At 37.3% G+C, this 25,344-nt stretch overlaps 2 protein-coding genes across 2 annotated transcripts in view; one reads left to right on the top strand and one right to left on the bottom strand.

The window, feature by feature from the left end:
• Positions 1-19,399, bottom strand: part of eva1aa (eva-1 homolog A, regulator of programmed cell death a) — a 70,733-nt gene extending 51,334 nt beyond the window's left edge. The window contains exon 1 of the mRNA XM_032586149.1: positions 19,097-19,399. Within this exon, the coding sequence (XP_032442040.1) occupies positions 19,097-19,208 (112 nt within the window). The 5' untranslated portion in view covers positions 19,209-19,399. The remainder of the gene's footprint in view (positions 1-19,096) is intronic.
• A 1,155-nt stretch (positions 19,400-20,554) lies between these two features.
• Positions 20,555-24,098, top strand: mrpl19 (mitochondrial ribosomal protein L19). The gene is made up of 6 exons (XM_032586246.1): positions 20,555-20,661; positions 20,845-20,959; positions 21,038-21,156; positions 21,885-22,019; positions 23,203-23,384; positions 23,714-24,098. Exons 1-6 carry the CDS (start codon positions 20,583-20,585, stop codon positions 23,933-23,935), a joined length of 852 nt encoding a protein of 283 aa, XP_032442137.1. The 5' UTR covers positions 20,555-20,582; the 3' UTR covers positions 23,936-24,098.
• Positions 24,099-25,344: the final 1,246 nt, after the last annotated feature.

Here is a 25,344-nt window from a genome sequence, read left to right as displayed (position 1 = left end):
ACCTTTAGCTTCTCATTTGTGGTCATGTGAGGACTCTTAAGTCTGACCTGGTGAGGGAGGAGGTCAGGTATGATGGAGATTAGTGACGAGTTACTGTGTTGTGTCAACAAGACAGAGAAGGAAGCTGCTGTGAGAAGTTTTCCTTCTAAAATCACAGCTTGCAGCTTTCCCACAATGTTACCTGTCTCGCCTTTCAGGTCAGCTGGGCTTTGACTAATTCAGTTTGTGGTCCAGGTTCATTCATTCTTGTCTTTGTTCATAATGAGTATGCCAAGCCCTTAGAGAGAGAAAAAAAAACAACAAAAAAAATACGTGGGTTTGACAACACTCTTGGCCCAGGTGGTGAGTCAATGAGCTAGTTTTCTGTTTGAAAGATGCAGTCTCTTCCTATTGGCTATCACCTCAGTGCATTCACAATAGCAGCAGCTTTAGATATAACTGGCATGTTGTTACAGTGTTAGCTTAGCACAGAATCTTGTTGAAGGGCTTAGGCCTTTAACTCAGTTTATTACGTAAAGTAAACCTTCTTGCCCCCAGTACTAATGTATTACTCTGGTGAATATTAACAGATTAAAACCTGATATAATGCCACAAATATGGGTACTTACATTCACATTTAGAAATATTCAACAGGCTGCAGAAACTACAAGATTAGGCAGAAAAGTCCAAGTGCAGTGCCGGGCTGCACTGCATATTCATACCCCTTGAACTTTTTTTAAATGTTGTCACAGTGCAGTCACAAAATATAACACATTGTGAAGTAGAAAGTGATTTATATATGGTCTTCAAAATTTTTAATAAACAATAATAATCTGAAATGTGTGGCATACATTCCACACACGGTTTACATAGCATATACAGTAAGTGTGTGTTAAATCATAAAAAAAATGTGAATAAGTTCAAAGGGTACGAATACTTTTCTGAGGCACAACATATCATTAACTATACTTCAAAACATTTAAAAGTCAAGAAATCCTTTCGTTTATGCGAGAGCAACAAAAACCAAGCCTATATTACGTACCATCATGCCACATTTAAGCATTTACAGCTTCATACATTTATTGGGATTATTTTAAGCAAATTATAGCCATTAAACCATGAAAGGTTCCAAGACTCTGTGCTGCAGGCTTGCTGTGGGAGAAAGAATTCCCTTCAAGTGGTAACTTATAGGAAGCATTACCACTCAAAGACACAGGCCACACTCTGTATTTGTAGAGAGATGGGGGATGAAAAGTAAAACTTATACCACTTTATCACGGCAGAAAATGGCTCAGACAAGCATGTAGGTGACTGCCTGAAAACTGAATTTAAAATCCCTAAAAGAGACATTAAAACAGTGAAAGAATAAAAGAAATAGCATCTGCATTTGTAAAGATAATGACAAATCTTTCTAAAAGTAGAAGCAGGATGTGGCCATAACTTTAAACCTTGAAGTAGTTACGTTTCTTAATTCACAAGCCTGAACACACTGTAGCATCGAAACAATACAGGCATCTTTTAGACGTCAGATGAATTTTCTATCATTAAACCACAAGCTCAAAAATGAAGAACCAAAATTTCCACAATTACCACAACAATAACACGTTTTCAAATGATAATGACAAATACCAAATGCTTTTCTACAGATACATAGTACAATGCTTACAGTAAAGCCCTTCAGATTGAAGGCTAAAAAATGCATTCCTAAAATACACAACATTCTTCTCCTTACAATAAATTAGTCTTGCCCTTACAGTCACGCCTTGGATTAGCCTACTTTCTAGTTAATCACACTATGGGGCAAAGAAAGCACATGGGGGTATTCTGCACAAATGGATACTTCACTTGGAGCCCTTTCAAGTGAAGCCCAGTAGGATTTTGATAAGAATCTGAATGTGCATGGGAAATATCCTGCAGCTTGAAATTGTGGGACAAGTCTTTAAAAAATTTGGTGGAACAAAATAATGTTTTAAAATTGGGGAAATAACCTAGAACATGTTCTTGGGGATGTTCTTAAAAATTCTAACTCAAGACGTTTTACAGCATGTATTGTTAATATTTTATACTGCAGCATTTAACATTTAGGAAAATTGGCTCAAAGCTTCATCTTTGTCAGCATTTTATGGTTGCACATCTTTTACAGCTAAAAGATATGAAAAAGAAACCACCTGTTTGATCAGAACGACAAAAGAATTTTGTTTTGGAGTCCTATGTTCAAACACAGAGGTAATCTTACGTACACACAACCAAGGTCACAGGCTAACAATTAATTTTTCTTCTGTGTTTTGGACTAGTGCCATTCAAGTCCAATCCTCACGTGCCAGTGACATAGGTTTTTGATGTGTCATGTTTCAATACCAAGGTGTAACAAAATAATAGTGACAATGTAATTAAAATACACTAGAAAGTGTGGTGGTCCACATTGCTAGTGTACCACCACTATGGTCATTTAGTGGTTCTGCAGCAAATTTACTTCATACTAATTAAAAAAAACATAATAGTTCAAAGTACATAATAGGGAGAAATTGGAATGGATTGAAAAATTTGACCCAAACAGAATCTGAAGATATTTACGCAGCAGTGAGGAAATCTAGGTTCAAAGTTTGTGCACTCCAAGAGACTCAAAGTACACAACAAAATGTGGTTAAGGACTACAAAAGTGGATTTTCTGTATGTCCCTTTTAAATCTAATTTGGACTAGACAATATAAAACAGAACTTCAGTGGAATTTGGATGCACACAATTCATCAATCTAAATTCCACTTCATAGCTTTGCAGTTTAACAATCTTTACTTTGATGTTAACAGATGTGTCCAGACAGTCCCTTTAAGAGTTAGCACACATAATTTTCATGGTTTGATATCCAAAAGCAAGTCAAGTGCAACCAAACAGGTATATCACTTATTGTGTGCCAGTGTGTTCAGTGCACGATCTGTTTCACTTGAATAGTGGAGTTTCCAGCTGAACCCCATCCTCCCTTCAAATGACTGTACTGAGACTAGAATCTGGGCAGATGGAGTCATTAAAACTGGAGACACAAACACAAACACCTCTGTTGCACAATCCGATGATTCCCCTGTGCCAACACAGACAGTTAAGCACACACTCATAAATAAACCAGCAGGGTCACACAGAAGCAATCAGACATCAAACAACTCTGCATAAATAACTTCTAACCCTGCCTCTGCACCTACTTTGTCTGAAAGCAGCTCATTAATTATGTTCATGATGTATGAAACCAAGAGAAGCAGGCTGCAAGGCCTGGACTTGCAGCCTGGACTCACTGGACTGTGAGTTTTATGTCTGAAATGTATTTAAAAGAACCTAATGAGAAAGAAAGTATAAAACAGTGAAAGTATAAAACAGGATCCACAAGTATACTAATATGATGATAATGCAGCATAATATTTACAAGTTATAGGTACATATCTTTAGCAAGAAAATGATGATAAGTGAACAGGGTCAACAGATTAAATAAGCCCAATATAAAGTAAAATCAATACCTTGCAGGTCAAAAAACAATCACTCTTTTTGTTATTCACAAGCTCTTAAAGTCAATGAAACTACATTTAGATTTTTCAATCATTGCAAAGATTTACTGAATTGTACTGGGCATGGTAAATGCCAACCTAGGTTGAAACTGGGCTCTTGGTCAATTTGCACCTTTGCCAATTTGTACTTCATTTTGCACCAATGCATTGTGCTTTAATCTATTCTTATTTCCATTCAATACCCATGCTTTAGCCACCTCCTGCATGCACATGTTTTTTTTATTTGATTGCAACAAATCCTTCCACGCTAGAAGGTACCATCTGGTACCCAAAAGGTCATGTTCGAACTGTCTTAAATGGCAAAATGTGCAAAGATACAAAATGGTGAAAGGGCAAAAAAAAAACAGCACCGCATAAGTAACTCTAGGTCTGTTGTGACAAAGAGAGTTGAGCCAAAAGGCGAGCTTGATGATTTACTACACTTTAAATGATACAATGATAGTTATATTTGCGTGTTGCCTGAAAGAATGAGACCCAGTACAAACACAAAAGTTAGTGTCCTCTATAGAGTGGTTCTGGATACCCTTAAGGACAGATTTAGGAGACTGGCTTATTGGTGGAGGTCAGAGTACTAGAGTCATTACAGCAAAGTACTAAACGGAGCCAGTTAATGTGATTTAAGCATGGAAGGAATGGATGCCTCCTGGAGAAGTCTTTAGGGAAAGACTAATGGTGCAACAAAATCAAAGGGCATATTCTAGCTCAAGCTCAATGATCACAGAATAAGCCTACATGTTTTTCCTTACAAACATTAGGCAATCTTAATGTTTGACTAACATTAAGATGTTAGGCAAACATTAAGAACATTAAGATTAAGATGTAGAACAATAAGGGAAGTTCTACTTGTGAGTCTGTTGCCTAAACTCTCCCCGAGGGGTAAATAGGTATAAAACATCTGCTGGCTTACAGATGTCATCACAGCTTGACAGTGGCTGCAAAGTCTCCCTTAGGGAATCCTCAAGCATTGGTCCCACCCAAGCCCACTCATGACCTCTTTTAGCACGTGTCTTTCCTGGTGACCTCTGAGGGCCAAAGGGTAGCCAGGAGAGGGGACATGTTGCTCTGAGTTTCTGAGTATGTGTGCTGTCGGTTTCTTATCATTGGTGGGTGGTGGCTATGGAGATGAAGGGTGAATAGCAAGAGACTGAAAGGTTTCAAGAACACCCCTGCATGTCCAGACGCCCACAGACAGAGTCTAATGGAGGGGCAGACACACAGATTGAGAGAAGGGCCAAGAGGAGGACACATAAGTCATTTTAATGGTCATTTTTATAGCCTGGGAGAAGTGGGTGGAAACCAGACTGTCCGTTATTAACTGGAGCTCTAGCTTTTATTGCTGCAAAGTGAACGACAGATGGAGTCTTCCTCAATCATTCAAAGTGGATCGTGTTTAAGAGTCTAACCAGCATAAATCTGTGCCAAAAGTACAAACCTGACAAGTCTCAGCAAGACATTGTCCAAAATGTGTGGATTATAGTAGAAAAGGTTGAAGAATAATAACTCCAAAAATATTGTTTTCAACTACACTTTACATTAAGAAGACAATTTTAATAACTCAACAACTAAGTAAAACTGTGATTTCAAACCTCAACAAATAAAGACCCAGAATGAATATGGACAGTGCCATCCATCCATCCATCCATCCATCCATCCATCCATCCATCCATCCATCCATCCATCCATCCATCCATCCATCCATCCATCCAATCTTGGGTATAAATGACACTTAATATAAGTGAACTCATCCTTTGCACACTAAAATTTACCTCTCCAAGTAATCCTTAGGGCCAGCCCACCCACACCCTTCCATTGCTACAAAGGTTTGAACCTGCCAACAGTACGACAGTTAGCCTCTAGCAAATTTCAAACGTGCGGAGAAGATGAGATAAATATTTTCCTTAGAAAAAGTGAAGTGGGAGGGCATTGGGACGGTTAAGCTTCTCAAGGGGAATTAACAAGCTTATCTCAGGGGTTGTTCTTTGACAACAAGGAATAGAGTAATTCTTGTGAAACAGAAAATATGAAAAGAGGGGTGCAGCATGTCCAATGAGTCTTGGAAGGGAGATCTTTTTCCTAAATAGTTAGGGGGGGAGGAGGGGCTTCCTTTCAGTCCGAGAGCTTTTAGTTTGTAAAAGCTAAAAGCTCTCACGCTACCCTGTTAGTGTGAACAGAATAAAACAAGAACGTTAGTTTATAACTGGGGTGGTGATATGAATGTTAGTACTCTGAAGTTTTTCAATCAAATTATTACGAGTCTGTCTCAAGGTCAAAATGTAAATTTTTTTTCACTAAACTGGGTCCAAAACAATTATTACCAACTCAAACTCCTTTCAGCCTCAGCTCTGCATTGCATTTAACTAGCAAATTTGTTAAGTAGCAAAAGGTTACACAACTGCCTGTAAATACTTGTGAACATCTTTCTCCTTCACACAACCTATCCAAGAAATGTTTAATTCACAAACATGAAGAGTCACAGTTCTGCTGAGGTACACTTTATCTGTAAATACAGGACCCAACCTGAACTAGTGATTTAACTGCTGAAGAATGAAGATGTTTTTATCTAACCTGCCAAAATGCCAATTGTGCTAAGATTTAAAGTTTTGGGAAGCAGCCCAATAAAAACAATCCTTCAATGGCCCACGCTGCAAAAGAACACTGCTCATGTGGCATGCATTCTAAAGTCTCAAATTTGTGTCTACAAATTGGCTGGCCAAAAAAAATGCTCTGGTTTATTTTTAATGAATTAATATCCCCAAACACTGCTTTTTATTCAAGAAAAAAAAACAGAGACCTAAACTAAGTATGCCAACGGTTGGGGCAGAGGACTGAAAAAGGCTTAAATAAATCCTTTTAATATACTATACAGCAACCAGTACACCATTCATCTAACAAATAACATAAATAGAAAGAGACGGAATATGTATATTCGAACCTTATGCACAATTCCAATCAGGTTCAGGTTTGCAACTCATAAAAGTTATATTAATTTCTGAGTTCGAAGCTGAAAAAATTACTGAAAACAGAAACCAGCTAAGCATGTGAGGAAAAGTGCAGAAAAGTTATGATAATACACATGTAGCACCATCCTAGGGAATCAATGTAACAACAATGGCTTCATATGATGAAGGCAATCATATCAAAGCCTTCAGGTCAAATGTGAATTTATATGTTAAAGAAATATAGTGGTCTGTCCAGGGTTGAGAAAATAGGAAGAAATGATGAGGAGTAGCGAGGAGAGAGAGATTGATTAATTGGCTATGATGGCATATGACAAAAAAAATCAGCTAAACAAACAAGAAAATCTATCAGTCTTCAGGTAGACAGAGTAATTTCTGATCCAGTTCTGAAGAGCAGCGTTACATAATTGTACACCAAACTGACCTCTGAACTTTATAAGTTTATCTAGTTTTCTCACAACAGATCATTTTGGCTTAAAAGGCCCACTCAACTTTCAAAAATAAATAAAACATGGATAGTACTTTATATAATACTTTCAAGATTTTCATATTTTTTTCTGGCACAAAAATATTTGAACTATTAGCAATCTATTTGTTGTAAAGGAATAGATATTTAGACTTGTGGGGCAATATATTTAGGATGTAAATGTTGTAAGAAATTAGTGTGAACAGGGTAAAACAAGAACGTAATCTGACTGCCTTTCTTATTAGTTTCCTCCTCATTTACCTGAGCTTCCCATACTGGTTAGCTACAGATTAGCTGTGATTTCAGAAGGCGTTTGCTGAAGTGTGCCATAGTGCATACAGTCAGTCCGACACAGTTGGGGGGCTACACAATGCCTCCTTGTTCAGCCTGGCCCTTCTGCTTCTCCATCTCTCTTTCCGTCTCTCAGTGTGCCTTGAGGAGTTTAATCAAACTACAGCCGCTTTGTTTTTCTTTCCTTTATTAAAAACGGTAAGATAAATAAGTTGGAAAGACTTGAGTGATAAGAAAAAAGTTAATGTTAGATGAAGGCGGACACATTTATGTCTAAACCCAAACATAAATCCGTTCCCAAGAAGCGTGGTGAGGAACATGAAAGAGGAGGAGGGGAATGAAAGCATAGCTTTGAAAGGAGCAGAAATAGTTCTGTCCATGAGTTTCTGCATGTGCTTGTCATTGGCGCTGCAATGAGCTTTATTCCTTCACTATAGGAGAGCTGGACCTAAGCGAATCACTGGGCTACGTACACACCCACCAAGCTGTCTGAAGATCTCATTTCTGTTTAATTACATCTTACGACTATCAAACTGAATACTACAACATTTTGTGATTGCAGCTGCAGATGCCATAATTTGCCAAATTCAACTTTGCGCTCACAGAATGAAAAATGACACAGCATTCTTTGCTAATCTTTCAATTGTTGACTAAACAGAAGCAGCCAAGATGTGAAGACAGTTTCTCAGCGCAGCTGCGATCTCTACTGAAGAGTATTCCTCACGTTTCCCAGTGTTTTCTTAGGAGCGTCTAGGGCAAGTGCAAACATACACCTGTGATGTATATAGACATTTTTGTAAGTAAGTGGTTGAAGAATCAGACTCCCTCTCTATTCACCACAATAACAGTCATTACTAAAAAGAATCTATCCAAGTCAACACCTGGCTGGGCAGTTTGGGTGGTTTCATGTATTGAAAGCAGGCTATGCAAAATAATGATTATCACACGGAGGCCTAGCTTTTGGGACACTCATCTACCAGTAATAAGAGTTGATTTAGAAACCAGTGCTGCTCATAGAAAGACCTCCTTCTCAGCACATTTTAGTAATTCAAAAAGCAACCCAGTTAAGCTCAAAATGAGACACTATTTAAAAAGAAAGTGACACCTACTTTTGATCAGACATAGGTTTGCTTTCTCTTTACAGTAAATAAAGTGATAACAGTGCATCGCCTTATCTGTTGTGGCCAGTTTAGGCTGCCTTGTTGTGGTGCTAAACAGTGTTTTTCGTGATTTAAGCCATGGGAAATCTCAACAATTGTTAACTTATGACTCATGAGTCATATAGCAATATGATAAGATGAACTATGGGAATTTAGTAATGTAAAGAAAAAACTGATTCTATCCAGGCTGTCCTGAGTGGACCACAGGTCTAGTTAAAGTAACCTCGGTATTCATATTGAAGAGTACAAGACAACTCCAAAATATGAGGGATACTTTGACCTTCTCAGTTCCTCATAAATGGTATCGAAACAAAAAGATTTTAAGTTGCGCATTATATTTTGCTAAGTAAAAAAGTCCAAAATAATCCACAATTAGTTTTAATTTTAAATATTGGTTATCATTGTCTGTATTAAATATTGCATTTAAATTTATCATTCAGAGGAATGATTTTATGTTTTAGAAAAAATACAGTAAAAATATTAATATCTATGAAGTAATAGACTGTTTCTATTTTTAGTCTTTTTTGGTTAAAAAGGATGTCTTATTTGAAAAAGTACATCGTTCTTATGTTGTCTAAAATCCACCACATCTACGTCGCCTAACACAGAAGACAGACAGCACAAAGTAAGGTAAGTTCACTCTCACAATGAACCAGAATCCATCCCAAAGCCTTAGCAGAGTGGGTCAGAAAGAGCCATTATCAACCTTTTGGATTGAATTCTATATGCTGTGTTTTGTTTGCACTACACACTACGGTACATTGATCTATTTTTATGCTCAATCCAGCAAAATTTTATTTGTTTCTTCCAAAGAAATCAAAATTAGTTTCTTTGGAAATTTGGAAATTTCCAAATTTGGAAATAAATGATAATAATCATTTATTATCATTTATAAATGATAATAAATGATAATAAATAAAACATTTAATGTATAACTGTAATTTCAGCAAATTCACAATTTTACAACTTTTAATTGTGTATTTCTTTACATGAATCATTTCTTCATCCATTATGGAAAACTACACGAAATCACTAAATTCTCGAAAATGAGGTCACATAAAAATTGTATTAAGCTAACTTTTACTTTGCCAAACAAATGTCAAAAGCGACTTTAAAATTAAGATTAATTTGCATCTCTACTAGTAAAAACGCAACAAGCTTCTAAAATTCAACAAAGTACACAGCAAGAGAGAAGATCAAAGCCTAGCTTTACAGCAACAGGTTCATGCATGATTGTTCTTGGGGTAGGACCAAGATATTACTAAGAGTAATTAGTGTGATCAACTCTAAATCCGTTAAACCTTAACATGTGTTAGACCAGAAATTAATATCATAATAAGTTCAACTATCAGCACTCAGAAATAAGAATTATTGACCTAGATTATGCACACAAAAAAGGAATTTGACTTCAGTTTCAAACACTCACAGCTTACAGATATAAAGCATTAATATCCAAACTTTAGCAGAAATAAAGTAAAGGATAAAAGGAAGAGTATGTGTACAACCAATTTGACAGCTTGCATTTGTAAGGTTGTGTGTGCACCAACTCACAAACCACAATTTTTATTTATTATCCTACCAGCTCCTGATTATATAAAAATAATCTCAGCCTGAGTGGTTTATGATTTAGAATAAGTAGCACAGGAAGCTGCCCTATTGCAGTGCATTTGTAAAAACTAATTTCGGTGGGAAGGTAATCATGGCCCAAAAGAGCTTTTAGTGCTCAACACATTTTCTCTCTCTACTGCTCACTCTGTGCATTGAATATGGATTTTGTGTTCATAGAAGTCCTTTTTGATGACAGTGACATCTTCTACATAGCATTGCAAAAAAAAACCAAAAAAACATTTGCGTAAGTTAGTTGGAATACTGCCAGCCCAGTGTGGCTGTGCTTAGGTTAACATGCGGCCACTATGGCCATTTGTTTTTGTCAAATTCTGGGATGACCAGTCACACAGATGCCTTCATAGTGAATAAACTACTGCTGGTTGTATGAAGACCCTCCACAAGTCCTCCATATGTTGCCACCACCCTGATAAACCACCAAACTCTCAACACAGTAGTTTTGTGCAAGCTTAAAAAAGTCAGGGGTCTTTTACACTCCATCACATGCACAGGGCAGCTCATTGTGTTCTTGATGAACACTGGCAGACCTCTCCGAGACCCAGGAAGAACTATCCACATTCTAGTCAATTTTTAATGCAGTGGTGTGGTCTTTCTCAAGTTTGAAGGAGAAATAGGTAATTAGTGTATCCTAAGCCTGATTTGCTAAAGAGGAAAATCAAAGAAGAAAACAAAAGTGCTTCATACTTTCCAAACATCCCAACATAAATCACTTAGCAGCTGTTTCCACCATGTCTGTGCATTGTTGCGTGATGGTGGGATAACTTAATTTTCTCATGTCGAACCTGAAATGAGTGCAGCTTCCTGTTGTAAACACTCATCTCTCGTCAGTAACACAACTCTGTTGTTCCCCCAGCATGATGTCAAGCGCTGCTTTATGTGTGTTTGTATATATCTGCTTATTGTATCCTGAGGGAGGAACTTACAAATCTTTCATCGCTGTCATGTTGTGCCAGGTCAGACTTCCTCCTGAAATAACACACACACACCCTACAGCCTGCGCCTGGTGGAGACAGAAACTGTCTATTACGTCCCTGAACTGTCTGCATTCAATTTATGTGTACGTAGTGCCATGTGTTTCCACACTTTCTTATCAAAAAAATAAAGAGAAACTTTAATAATTAAAATGCTGTTAACTACTCAAGACCTTGGCAGATAAACATTGTCAACTTTAGTTGGTGCTGCCTACTAGAATAAACTGCAGTTGATTCACAGTAATCTATTGTCATTCAATGCAAAACTACATAACTATTAAATTAAGAAAAATTCTGCAGGCCTCTGAAAAAGTTTGCAGATTTCTTTGGCACACTAAAATGTTTCAGACCATCAAGAAATTTTAATCCCAGACAACCTGAGTAAACACAATGTGCTATTTTTATATGATTTTAATTAATTAAAATAAAATGATTTCTCCTTAGGAAATATAAATAATTGCTCCCTACTCTTTGTAGGTAATTCTACCACCTTTGCAATTGAGTGTATGTTCTGGTAATTGGTTTTCTACATTCCTGCTAGAAATATTTTCTATGCTGATTTTTGCAGAATTCAATCCAGTGATATTGGAGCATTTTGAGCATGAACAGTCACCTTAAGGTCCTTACACAGCATTTCAACTAGGTTAACTTGTGGACTTTGACTAGACCACTCTAAAGTCTTCATTCTATTTTTCAAATTGGCAAATTATTATTTATAATGTAGCTTCTTATGGAATTGTTGGGTTAGACAAAGACCCATGTATAGAGTTATTTTCTCAACAACTGCATGAAGTTTGTGTTAAGAAAACTAAGCCTAAGTGGATTTGCAACAATTTAGATTCTGTAAGCGGATTCTGAGCAACATTTAAATCTCACAACATGCCATAAATCCACCTATTTCCTTTTGAAATCTGTCTGCTGGGCGGTCCAGACAGGACTAAAAAGATGAAATTTTGAAAGGATCTTAGTTGAAGCAAAACTCTTGTGAGCTCATTCCTCTATTCACCTCTTTGAAAACACAGTTCAAAAAATTGCTCTTTAAGGCCTCCTATTCAGTTCTTAAAGAAAAGCAGCCTCATGCCAGGCCCTCGCTGTCCGCCCAGCCGCCTGCCTGCAAAGTGGTAGACAAAACAAGTGGGAGGCAGGATTTGTTTAGACAGAGCTCACCTGGCACACACGCAAACACAGAAACAGTGATCAGGCAAGCTCCAGGGAGGAGTAGAGGCAGCACAGAGGAGGAGAAGGAGGGGTGGCGCTGGCTGGGAGAAGACGGAGGTGAGATAATGAGTGTGTGAAGGGGGGAAGGGGCTCAAAGAGCAGAGCATGGGGTGTGACGTGTTACCCATATACACGGCTATTAAAAAAAGTAAAGCGGATAAAGGTTTGAGGGGAATAAGTGGTGCTCAGTCATATGTGGAGGGGCTTGTATGTGAGAAGGGGTTTGGAAAAGCTTAATCCAGGACTTGCTTGTGCAGTAACCGAGGAGGAGAAGTTTTAGGTTTTCTGTGTGTCTTAGCTTCACTTTTATATATCTTGGCATAGAAAAACATTTGGTCGATCTATCAACCTGGATGAATTTTGCTCAGCCACAATTACGTGCAACTTCAAAAGCCTAAAATCCCAAATATGAAACTGACAGCTGGGCAAAAAAAGTGTATTGGCTAAAATCAGCCAAAATCATCCGGAATAAAGGAAATAAAGGATAATCTATTACTACTAGCACCATAAGTCAGCTAATATTTTTTTTTGCCCACAACCATATTCACAGACTGAGAATAGGGCTGATTGTGAAAAAAAAAAAACAAGACAGAAATCCAATCAGTAGCAGGGTGTAAATTTTACTCCCTTCATTCCAAAGCACAGGCGACATTAGAGATGAGGGAATCTACAGGACTTTCTTTTTTACGAAATGTGTTCATTTTTCTTCTTGTTTGTTTTGTTGTTAGACCATTGTCATAGAAATTTTTAGACATCCCAATATACACAGCACAATAACAAGCATGGCATTAATTTTACACAGCTGTAAGTTTGAGAAAGGACAAGTAACTGATAGAAAAAAACAGAAGTTTTAATGACTTTATAAACTGTCTTAATCATAAATTAAGTGCCAAATGATGTAAAAACTATAAAAGTTTATTTTTTTCAAACCAAATAAAAAGTAACATTTCTTTGCTGTAAGTAAACTCATTTTTCATTTCTATTTAATACAAGATGATAAGATGCTTTAATAATTTTTCATGTAAGTGGCAGCATTGTTACTATTTGCACACCTTTTTCTAAATGCCTATCACTGTTTGTCTTTGTAACACTCTTTCTAACAAAAAGCAAATCATCTTCGGAGAAAGTCACGGGAAATATTTTTAGTGAAGGTACAAAGTAAACATATAGAAAGATTTAGTAAAAGCAACAGCCACAACTGAGTATTGTAAAGTGCAAACATGTAATTGCTGTAAATCGAGCCTCAGTATCATTACATGGAGTTTTTCCATTGCATCGTACTTGACTGTGCTTGACTTTTCTCCACTCACTGCAGATAGTTCCCTCTCAACAAAAAAGGCTTCAGCTGCTTATCATCTTGGCACAATGTCAAGTTTCAGTGATATAGATGGAGGCTAGCAGAGAACTAGACAGAAAATAAATGTAAGCTAGATGGATTCCAATGAGAAAATATTTATAGAAGAAAACAAAATCTGCAGATTAGACTATTTTGATTAGGCTCCTCTCTATAATGCCTGAAAATGGCAAAATATAAAAGACAAAAGGGCGGAAAAAATAATCTTAAATATGATTTATTAAAAGGAAACTGAGTTACAAAACATGAAATCCATTTTCTTCTGCCAGTTAAAAGATTGTTATGAGTGAAATAAACTCAAAACTGAAATAAATTAATGACTGGTATTGTCCTGACTTTCCCTCAACCTTTGCAATCTGGGAAAGAACACGTGAGAAGGCCCGTCAGCAGGGAACAAAAAGCAAGATGGATGGTAACTCCCCTCTAACCACACACACTCTCACAGTTACTATGGGTTGACCTCAGTTGACCCCACGGCCCCTCGACAGCCTCTCATCCTATTGACTGGGATTAGAGAGGGGTTTGTCCATGGGGTTTTATGACGGTGAAAACAGAACGAAAGTGGCCTCACAGTAACCCTTCGGCGACAACGTGGTTTTTCTGGTGAGACCGAACAACAATGAAACGTTTTTAACACATGTGGCAGAGTTTTGCTTGCTTGGACTTAGAATGACTCAATTTAATAAAAAAGCACACTTAAGAAGCCTATTCCTATTATGGTTAAGCCTTTCTGAGGTCATTGCATCTCTTTCATTTACCTTTATTTCCACATGTTGATAATTTGCTGTGCTCGAGTTCATGTTGGCGTCCAGATAGGAAAAAAATAAACACATAATGTGATCCTCATACTGAAAGATATTTAAAACATTTCTGTCAGTACTAAGACGACTGTTCATTGTTTGGTAATAAGAGGTCATTAGGAGTGTAGTAATCAAAATGAATCATCTATAAATTAATTAACAAAGCATCAATAAAACATACAGATGAGTATTAATTAACTGCTGCCACTGTAAGCCTATAGACACTTAAGTGTTGCACAGCTCACTCTGCACCTCTAATTATCTCTGTAGGCAGCTGTATACTGTAATAGACGAAGATGACGGGGCAGAAGCAGGAGTAAATTACCCACACACAAACTATAGTTTTCAGCAGTAAGCTAAAAGATGCTGATGATGTATTAAAGTGTAGCATTGATATGACATGCAAGCACACACACAGACAACTTCAAACACTATGTTGAAGAATATAAACTTCTGCTGCTTGAAAAATAGCAACTAATTCCCACTGGTTATTTCTCTTCAGCTCAGAGGTTAAACGTCGTATTTAAGTCATATATACTGTAGATGTGATTGAAGTGACAAAGGACCAAATTCTATCTTCCCACTACAGACCCCCCAGCAGGATGGTAATTGAAGAAGAGAAAAGTCTCTGAAGCATACTGTTTGATAAACCAACAAATATAGACAACCATTTGATGCTGTCTATGTACCAGCTAGTTGTTTGGCAGCTGTGTCACAAAAAATGTGTCTGTCGTCCACTTACAAAAGGTAATATGCAGAGTTTGCCTCTACTGGGACTCAATCTGGAATCACAAATTGGTATAAAGCTGCATAAATAACCCCCCATATGTAAGCTGCCTCTGCTGTTCATTCATCACCTGTCAGGCCCATTGGTGATGAATGAAGAGGCATTCACAAAATGAAGCCAGCATTGCAGAACCAAAGGAGGCATGTAGCGGAACTTATCGAGGTTGAGATAGAGTGTACAGAGAACATGAGTGTCTTATTCTGAAAGGTTAAACACATTGAATCCCTGTGATTCCTGACCACTTTCGTAGTCAAGTCAGCTGTTCTGATGCAGAACACTTTATCTCAACCTGTTCAATGCGAGATGAGCAGTACAACAATGGTGGGTTCACTTCAACCATGTCTTGCCACCTTAGTTCTATACAAAAAAGAAGGCTTAAAATGTTTTCCGAAGCTGGATTGTGATTTATGTTTTTACCTACACAAAATTGCCTGGTAAAAACCAGACCATTGGACTACACTTTTCTTTATACAGAGACTCTAGGCTCCTTGCTGTTGAGGAACAATTGCTTCCTGAAGGCATGGACTTTGTTGATGTTTTAAATTTTATCCAATTGCTAATATTTACCTGATAATGTTAATTCAATATATGGAAGCATTCACTTCCTCCAATGCCATTGCTAAAATTACAGGCACACTACAATCCTAAAACAGTGCAGAAAATCAATATCATCATTCACAACATCTCCTTCTGTTTGCTGAGTGTCCCGGTCAAAAATTTACAGGAGACACTCGAAGTCAAGGGGAGAAAGCCCACAATATGCCAGAAATGAGAAATGTTTTCAAGAGGAATTGCACAGGAAGGCAAAGGCCAGACAAGAGCTGCCATGAAACAAAGGAAGAAAATGTGGGAAAACAACTCATCTATCATCAGGTTTGTCATGCTGTGGGGCTGTTTCTCTTTCATGAGCCCTCAAAGTCTTATGAGAGTGCATGCCGTCATGGACTTTTACTATTTTAGATAAAACTCTCTCAGCCTTCGCCAGAAAGCTGAATAACATCATTACATCTCTTAGCTAGATTCCTTCATCCACTTTTCATACCCTTTTAATCCTTGCAATGTCCCTGCGGATAATACCTATCTTCAGTAGTCAACGGCCAAGAGGTAGGGTACACCAAATGGTCACAAGTCCATCGAAAGATATTTCAGCAGGACAGTGATTCTAAACATATAGTAAAAGTAGCTGAGAAATATTTAAGCAATCACATAATTAACCTCAAATGGTCATTTAAGTCACCAGAAGATCTAAAACCTGAACTATGGAGGACCCATAAAAAAGCCCATAACAGTGAACCTTGAAGTGAGATTTGGCAGTGGTCAAAGACCCGTTGCTCTGTATGTCCTGACCTCATGAAACATTATTGAAGGAGTGCTATTGTAATCACACCAAAGGGTTACACAAACCACTTTCTATCAGCCAGTGAGCTAACAACACCTGTCAATCAAACAAATTATTCTTGTTTCCCTGGAATTTCGGCAGGTCAAGAATGTGAAAAAAGGGGGACTTATTTGTCCCTGAGGCATTGTCTGGCAGTTTCTTCCTCGTTTCACTTATCTTTGAATGTTTGAACAGCACCTCTGTACAATCTTGAACCACATAGGACACAGAATAGTAACTTGGTGTTATAAATGGCTCCAGTTAATCTGAGGCATTTGAAATATGTTTCTCACAGGAGTAAAGTATTCTGAAAGAGCATCAATGAATTCCTGTAACACCAAAAATTTGCACCATCACGTGTAAGCTTGGACCAATCAGCTCCAATCTAAAATCTTTTTGACTCTTACTGAGTTAACCAACTTATACTCCACTCAGCAGTACTACTTGTGACAAAAAACCAACACCCACTCATACGTGTGGTAATTACAGCTTTACCAGCCATCCCTACCGTGTTCTTTAGCAGCTCATTAGTCAGTATCAAGAATAATATGCATGGGGGTATATTTCACACATCTGTTGTTTAGCAACTCTCACTGTATTGTCACCTTGCTGTTTCCAACCATTAGACCCATTAGAGGCTAATTAACACTGTGACAAAGCTTCCTTCCTGTTTAATAGCACCGTAAATAAAAGTGTTCTGACTTACTATGGATTCCCTTCCTTTTGTTGGTGTTTTTTTTTTTTGTCGCTTTTAATGTTTCAGGCCATTCAACAAATTTGAATCACTGAATTCAAAAGGCAGTTTTCAAATCACAACTTCATTTATAAATGGAAATAAATCTGTCTAGATCACCTGACACATGCTGAAAAAGTAATTACTGGCCACATTACAACAACTAACTGTGATTATCCACATCCAAAACTACTCTAAGAGAGCATCAACAACTCATCCAAGAGGTTACAAAAGAAGCTGGAACATTAAAACCACTGAAGGACTCACTTGCCTCAGTGTCCATTATTCAACAATGACAAAAATACTGAACAAAAATGGAATCGATGGATTAAAAGGCAAAAAGCAAAATACTGTCTCAAATCTCGATAATCTCCAAGACTTGTTGCAAAAATGTTTTTGGGACTGATAACACAGTCCCAAAAATCATCACCAAGTTGGTTTTTGGTGACGAGGATGATGGCATTGTTATTGTTTTAGCCTGATGCTCTAGTTTGGTACAGGACAATTTACCATAACTGAAGGGGGCCATGAATTCTGCTCTCTACCGGGAAACCCTACAGAAGTTGTGTTCTCCTGTCCTGAACGTACAACTCTGCAAACTTACTGCCTCAACTGTACTTGGGATGTGGGACAGGACATTGATCCAAAGGTAAAAATGTGAAGGGTTTGGAATAGATTAGTTAAAATCCTGCCTTAAATTAGATCAACATGTTGTGGCATCGCCATAAAAGCACTATCCACGCTTAAAAACTCCCAACTGTGTGTGAATTAAAACAGCTCTGCAAGAAGAGACCAAAATTCCTTTATAGTGATGTCAAATTCTTATATCCATTTACTGAAAACACTTAATGGCAGTCCTTGCTGCCAATGGGGCTCAACCACTTCTGAACTAGGGGGTTAGTTATTATTTCAACATAGTGCTAAGCTGGTTTGAATAGATTTTTAATAAATAAAATAATCATTTACAAATTGCAGTTTGTAAGCATAATCCTCATGTTATCTTTTTTTCTGACAGCTAAAGTTTGATGATCTGAATCATGTAAGAATGACAAACAAAGCAAAAACAGTAGAAATCTCTATGGGGGTAAATAGTTAACTGTAGTTAAGTAATATACAGGATTTGCTTTGGCAGATGAAAAATCCCAGCTTGTTACCTAATCAAAGTAACAGGCGGGTCCAAGGCACTGCAATGTATTAGCTTTCAAAGTGGTACCAGAAAACATGAAGCAGTTTGTCCCCTCCCCGCCCCCCTGCATGTATCTGCAGCAAATATTATTCAACATATAGTAACCACATAATTCAAATCATCCGAGCCGCATCACCAATAACATATTGTATGTGTAAAACTACTTCATAATCCCTATATACCCAGTTGTTTTGTAGAGCTTGTTCATGTAGATCGTTCAACAGAAAGTGATCTAAAGCAGGCCAAAAGTTCAGCTCATTCTGGCTCTTTATTCCCTTTCCGTGTTTTCGAGTTGTATGTCTCAGAAGGTTTACGAGACAAACATCTGAGAGCGCATGCTGTAGCACGCCAGAGGCACGGGTCGTGATGCCACGCTGGACTGAAATTACACCTCAAAGTTGTTTTGAAAGACGCGCTTCCTAAGACGCGCTTTAAGTTTGATTTAATCATTTATTTGTAATAGTGTAAGTTCTAACTGAAAATGTAAGGTCAAATGTGGAGAACCAATACGCAGAATAGTTATTTTTTTATTATAAATAGCGCATTTGTTTTATTTTATTTATTTATTTATTTATTTATTTATTTATTTATTTATTTATTTATTTATTTAAGATTCAAACTTTTAATTAAAATGGTTACCTGAAAAGTCCGGAGAGCCCTTGGTGAGATCGCAGATGACGGTCAGACACGTTATTCCCAACAGGAGCGCAAAATTGACGGCTGAGATAGTCCAATCTGAGAATAACATCATTGAAACCTCGAAGTTTGTAATTTCCCCCCGAATCACCGAAAAAAAAAAAAAAAAAAAAAACAAATCCAGCAGCAACGAGTTCCAGTTTCAAGAGATGTGCGATTCCATGTTTCTAGACTTCCATCATCCTCCCTCCACCACAATGCTTCTTGCATCGACGAGGGCTGGGTTTGGAGTCCGTGTGTGCACCGAGTGTTATTTCCAACCGCGCTTTGAAGGAGGAGGCATTCCACCTGCTGGAACTGCGCCACCCTGCATGCCCTCAAAGATCTAAGGGAAACACATAGGGCAAAACCTCTGTTTCGAAATTACAATTTATACTGCACAATTCAGACTTTAACAGCATTTCGAAAATGCTGCAAACTTTCAGATAAGCTTTGTCTTCACTGACAATGTCTTGGTTTTCATACCTGTTGAAATTTTCCATGTTTTGTCAAGTTACAACAAGGCTCAGTATACTTTCTTTGGAATTTAAGTGGCAGAACTCAAAGTTCTGCAAAATAAAGGAAGGAATAGTAAAAAAAAAACAACAAAAAAACAAAACAACAACAACAAAAAACCATTGGTTTCAGCATTTTATAAAATAAATAAAATTTATAGATAAAAAAAATAATAATAAAGTCATTCCCCCTGCGATTATATATTCGTTGAGAAGTCACCTAAGTAGATAATTGTTCTGTGAAGAGCAGAGAGGGTTTTTGAGACTATTAGTAACAAGACTAGTTAAGAATGAGGCTGTAGAGAAGTTCACAACAGAGCTGGTTTATAAAACAATATCCCAAGCACATTATAAAATACTATCCAGATGATCCCTTGAAAATGAAGAGTATTGAACAACTGAAAAAAAGCGAAAACATAGCCATGCGCACACTTGTCAGGATCGGCCAGGGCAGCATTATTCAGCACTGCAATTAAAAGACCAATAGTTATTTTGGACGAGCTTCAGAGATCCAAAAACTCAGGTGGGAGAATCTATCAACAGGACAACTTTGTAAGTTCTACAAGTCTGACCTTTAATGAAGACTGGCACAAAGAAACCAAAATTGTAAGAAAGCAGTAATAATGTTTTTTTGTTTTTTTTTGTAGACGTTACAGGTGTGAGGAAGAAGTGTTCTAGTCAGATTCATCTAAAATGTAACTTATCATCTAAGGCATAACAATAGCAACTTTTACGTAATTTTTACGTTTTCGTTTCAATTAAAAAACACGTTTTGTTCAATTTTCCCCTTTGAAAACTTTACACAGAGAGCGGCCGGTTTATAATAGAACAATTGCGCCATCTTCCGAAGTAAACTCCTGAACTACACCCCATTATCGCGTTTAGAAAGTTTGGTCTTCACGGTTTCCGTACAATGTGACAACAGAAGGTCAGACATGGCGGTCTGCACAAGAGGGCTTGGTAAACTTGCTACGCCGCTGCGTTTTTGTCGAAAATTGCAGCACCAGAATGAACGTAAGTGTCTTAAAGATGCTTGAAACTGTCTGCAATGTTGTATTACTCGCTCTTACTCTTGAAATAAATAGACTCTTAGTTGTATTTTGTTCTGATATCGCTAAGATTAGCGAGGTTAGCTAAGCTAGCCGTAGAAAATTTTTTTTAATTCATCTTGAGATCTTTCTTCCTTTTTATTTTCAGGGTTGTTTTCTACATCCATGTGTCGCCCTGCGGCAGACAGCGAACCACCTAAATTTGTCCCTCCTTCCAAGCCTGTCATAATAGATAAAACACAAACGGTGGCTTCTTTGAGAAAGTAAGAATATTCTTACATTGTAAACAACAAAATCTCGTTGGTTACTGTGTTGGTTCAGCTTGCTTCATTTTCTGTCAGGTTTCTGAGTCCAGAGTTCGTCCCTCCCAGGCAGAGGACGGCTCCTTTCAAGTTTTTCTTGGAGAGGAAAGACATGATTCGCAGGAGGAAAATGCTCAACATTCCCGAATTCTATGTTGGTAAGGGACTAAATGTTTTAAGTGGATTGTGATTACATTTGACGTTGTTTCACCTGGACATCACAATATTTCTTGTTACTTGGTTGATTGTTTTCTCTGTATTTACACGCAATTGTATTACCAAAAAAAAGAGCGAATCTGTTTTTCCTAGTGCTGAATTTCAAGTTTGCAGCTGTAAGTGACTAAAACATCTATGACTAATAATGGCTCAGGATTTGATGTCTCAAAATGAACTGACCAAAATTTAGATGGAAAATTTCAAAAAAAGAACTTTCTTTGAGTTTTATACAAAAACAGTCTTCAGTCTGATGGTCCCTGACCATAATGCAACTATCTGGATGATGACTAGGACCTTGTCATAAAGGTTTGCATGGACTTCACTGGGGCTCAGCAGAATAAGACGATACCACAAAAACTATTAGAGTGATGGAAAGAATCAAATATCGGTACATTCTAAGATTGGGGGGGGGGGGGGGGGGGGGGGGGGGGGGACGAACTTTTTTCCCCTCATTTTATCTCATCTTTTTTTATTCAAAAAGTGATTGGCAACAAGTATTATTTCTAAAAAAAAAGAATCAATCATAATAAATATTGACAAAAGTAAAAATTGTGATTGTTAGTGAGCAGAGATGTGCCCTGACTTGGTTGTTGGTATTAGTATTATTGCAAAAATTTATTATTTAATTAGCTTTATTAGTACTAGTTAGTATTATTTTCATGTCTTTCAGGCAGCATTCTTGCAGTGACCATGGCTGATCCTAATGCTAGTGGAAAAACAAACCGCTTTGTGGGTATCTGCATCCAGAGGCGTGGAAACGGGCTGGGCGCCACTTTTGTCTTAAGGAACATCATCAATAATCAAGGTAAGATTAGTTATGCTGCACAATTCAGCATAGAGAAGCATGTTTGGCTTAAGATGTCATCTAAGATTCACTCCAACCCTGCAAGGATTTTTGAAGCTTTAAACACTTGACATAGTTTGAAACAGATTCTGTTCAAATGTAGAAAGAGTTATAGATGACTGTGTTTGGTCATGCACCAAAACTAGCATAACTTTTTAAAAATAATTTCTTTGAATGTAAACTTTTAAGTCAAGATAAAAATGTGTATTTTTTTTTTCTTCCTTCAAGATGTGAACTAAATATTAGTCCAGGCTGCTTGCCACTGTGTTAAATCACTGACTATATTGGATGTTTCAGTTGCTTAATACTTGCTGAATAATTTTGCTAATGGAAGGAGCGTAACAGTGCGCAAAAGTCATGGTTTGGCAGGTTTTATCGTACACTTTCTTTCAAGAGAAATTAATAAAAATGTGTGATCTTTGATTGACAGTCACTTTTTTGTTGTTTTGATATTTGGACAAATCAGTGTCCCAGCTATATCTGTGTGTAGGATGTGCATGGCTCCTAGCAGAGATGTGTAAAAACCCAGTGAATGACTTCATTAATCTTTAATTACAGTAGTAGATTCTTTAGATTGAACAATTTTGCAAAATCCCAAAAAACATATTTTTGTGGAAAAAAAATACTGTTATTTATTTAACAAAACTGTTGGTACTACAATTAGTGTACAACATCTTTTTGTCAATTAGAACAGTAAGAGGATTTCTTTAGTCTTGGGTATGCACTCTGTACTTTAGCTCAAAACACCCACTGCATGGCAGATTCATCAACATTTGCTTTTCCACATATTTATCCTCCTCATGCCAGAAACATCCAACTGTTCCAGTTAAAGTCACAGCAGAGTCTAGCAAACTCCATATGGTTACATTTTATGATTGTAGGAGGAAAAAAAGCATTTTCCTGACATGCCTCCCAAATAACCTGCTAATCTTTCAGTAGTTTGTCGGCATCACAGATCAGTTTACAGATATCGTTATTCTTTAATTGTTTAGTGGCCTTCTGAAAGGACCAGAAGATTGCCCTGCTGATTTTGAAATTATGGAAAAATGTGCTAATTTTATTGTCTTGCTGATTAATTGGTCAGTACTTACTGGTACAAGGAAGGAGACTGGTGAGCATCAGATAAAATGTGTGTGTTTCCAAGGTGTTGAGATCTGCTACGAGATGTACAATCCTAGGATCCAGAAAATTGAAGTCCTGAAGCTGGAAAAAAGACTGGACGATAACCTTATGTACCTTAGAGACGCTCTGCCTGAGTACAGCATAGTGGACCCAGAAATGAAGCCTGTGCCCTTCTCCCCTACTGGAGAAGTGCCTCTTAACTCGGTGAGTGGGCTGTTTAGGTTGGTCCGACAAATTATTCCTGCTTTAATTTAAACTGCTCTTCGTCGTGCTGTGTATAATTGTTTATACTAATAAATGTCTTTATGTTTTTGTTTAAGTAATGCAAATGTACCTCCATTAAGTTATTTGGTTCTTCGGAACTCTTGTAATAAATTAGTAAAATTCACAGAGAACTACTTTGTATAGGTTTTTTGGCGTCAATTTTCTTATACATCACCTGCAGTAAAACAAAACAGTTGAGAAAGAATAATAAAAAAAACAATTAAAAATTAAAACAATTAAGCCTTTTTTTCTCCCTCTCTGTTCTCCAGCTCAAAGTAAGAATGCTTCCAAAGCCGTGGTCCAAACACTGGGAACGGCCCAAGTTCAACATCCAGGGCATCCGCTTCGATCTGTGCATGACGCCCAATCAGATGGCGGGTGCCCAGAAACATGCACAGCCTTGGAGGGAGTATGACATGCTGCGGGAGTATGACACCACCGAACTAGAGGAACAGATCCTCAAAGAAGTGCAGGAGGAGATGAGCAAGTGACTGGAGTCCTCCTGTTTTACCGCTCAGTGCAACCATAGGAGCCAACATTTCCAACAACAAGGAATAATTGGAAAATAGATTGAATGTAAGTACTCATTCAGTATGTGACAATTAACTTAAAGGTCACTGTATAATAAATACAAAGGAAGCAACATGGACATTTCATATTTGTCAGTGGATTAAATTGTCTTGTATGTACTCACTTTACTGTATGAGTTCCTTTAGGTCGCTAACTTGTCTCCTTCCAAACCGAAATTAAGTTGCATTCTAAAAATATTAAACTGTTGAAATTTTCTATTTGAGTTAATTGTCTTTTATTTAGCTTGTTTTTCCCTTGTTATTGCTTTTATTTTAATACAACTTGTTTTTATTTCCTTCCTCTTTCTTTTTCCATATATTAAGCTTTCACTTTTAACTGCTTGGAACAGAGGAGTCTTAAGCGGCAATATTTTTTTATTGTAAATTTATGAGACCAATAAGAATAAGAATTTTTAATAAAAGGTTATAGTACCACATTATAGTTATCACAATGAAGTAGATGACTGCTGCCTTGAGGGCGGTCCAGCAGTCATTAATTGGCACCCTCTATAAAAAGGATAAGCCAAAATACTAAAGAAGCTGGCAGTTCACAGATTACTGTAGCCAAGCATACCAAAGCAAGTTGACTAAAAACAAAGTGTGTGGTAGAAAATGGTGCTTCAAGACTCACCCCACACATGTGCATTGCATGGGCTATTGGGAACTGCAGGGTTCCTTTGCAGTGCGTAATTAAATTTTTAGGTTTTCAAGGTCTGAAGAAGTGTGGAAAAGCACATTATTCTCCTTCTGTTCTACTTTCATTTTTGTCTGTTCTTCTATCTTCACGGCTGTTCAGCCTCCTTCATAGCAACTTTCTTTTATCAATACTTCTTTATGTCTGTATATATCTTATTTTCCAAGTATCATTAAAACTGCCTGCTATAGACATATGGCATAAATTCATAGTGAAATTTTATAAAGGAGATGAATGACAGAACTTTAACAGGTTCGTTCTTTACTTTTGACTTGTGGAATGTTAAGAAACCCTTCAAATATTACCTTTCTTGCATTAAGCCACTCCTGAATCACAAATGTCAAGACAACTGAGCCTTTACAATTGCTCAATTGTCCAACATATACAGACTTTTAATTAGGCTAATATGTCTACGTTGAAAAATGTTTTTCTTATTATTTATTGCAGTGTGCCTGGATAACTGATTTGAAATCTCCTCTTCCCTTCCTCTATTGGAGCTTAAGACAATAGATTAATTTCTACTTCAGGAAAAGGAGATGGGGAAACACAAATTCCAAAAATGTCACAAGGTGGCACTGTTCTACTTTTATTAATGCTCCTATAAATGGTTACATAACTGTCTGACTGGGTTTTTGAA

The sequence above is a fragment of the Xiphophorus hellerii genome, chromosome 15 (genome assembly GCF_003331165.1).
Source record: "Xiphophorus hellerii strain 12219 chromosome 15, Xiphophorus_hellerii-4.1, whole genome shotgun sequence".
Taxonomy (NCBI): domain Eukaryota; kingdom Metazoa; phylum Chordata; class Actinopteri; order Cyprinodontiformes; family Poeciliidae; genus Xiphophorus; species Xiphophorus hellerii.
Note: the sequence above shows the minus strand (reverse complement) of the source record. Positions and strands in the feature narration are given on the sequence as shown.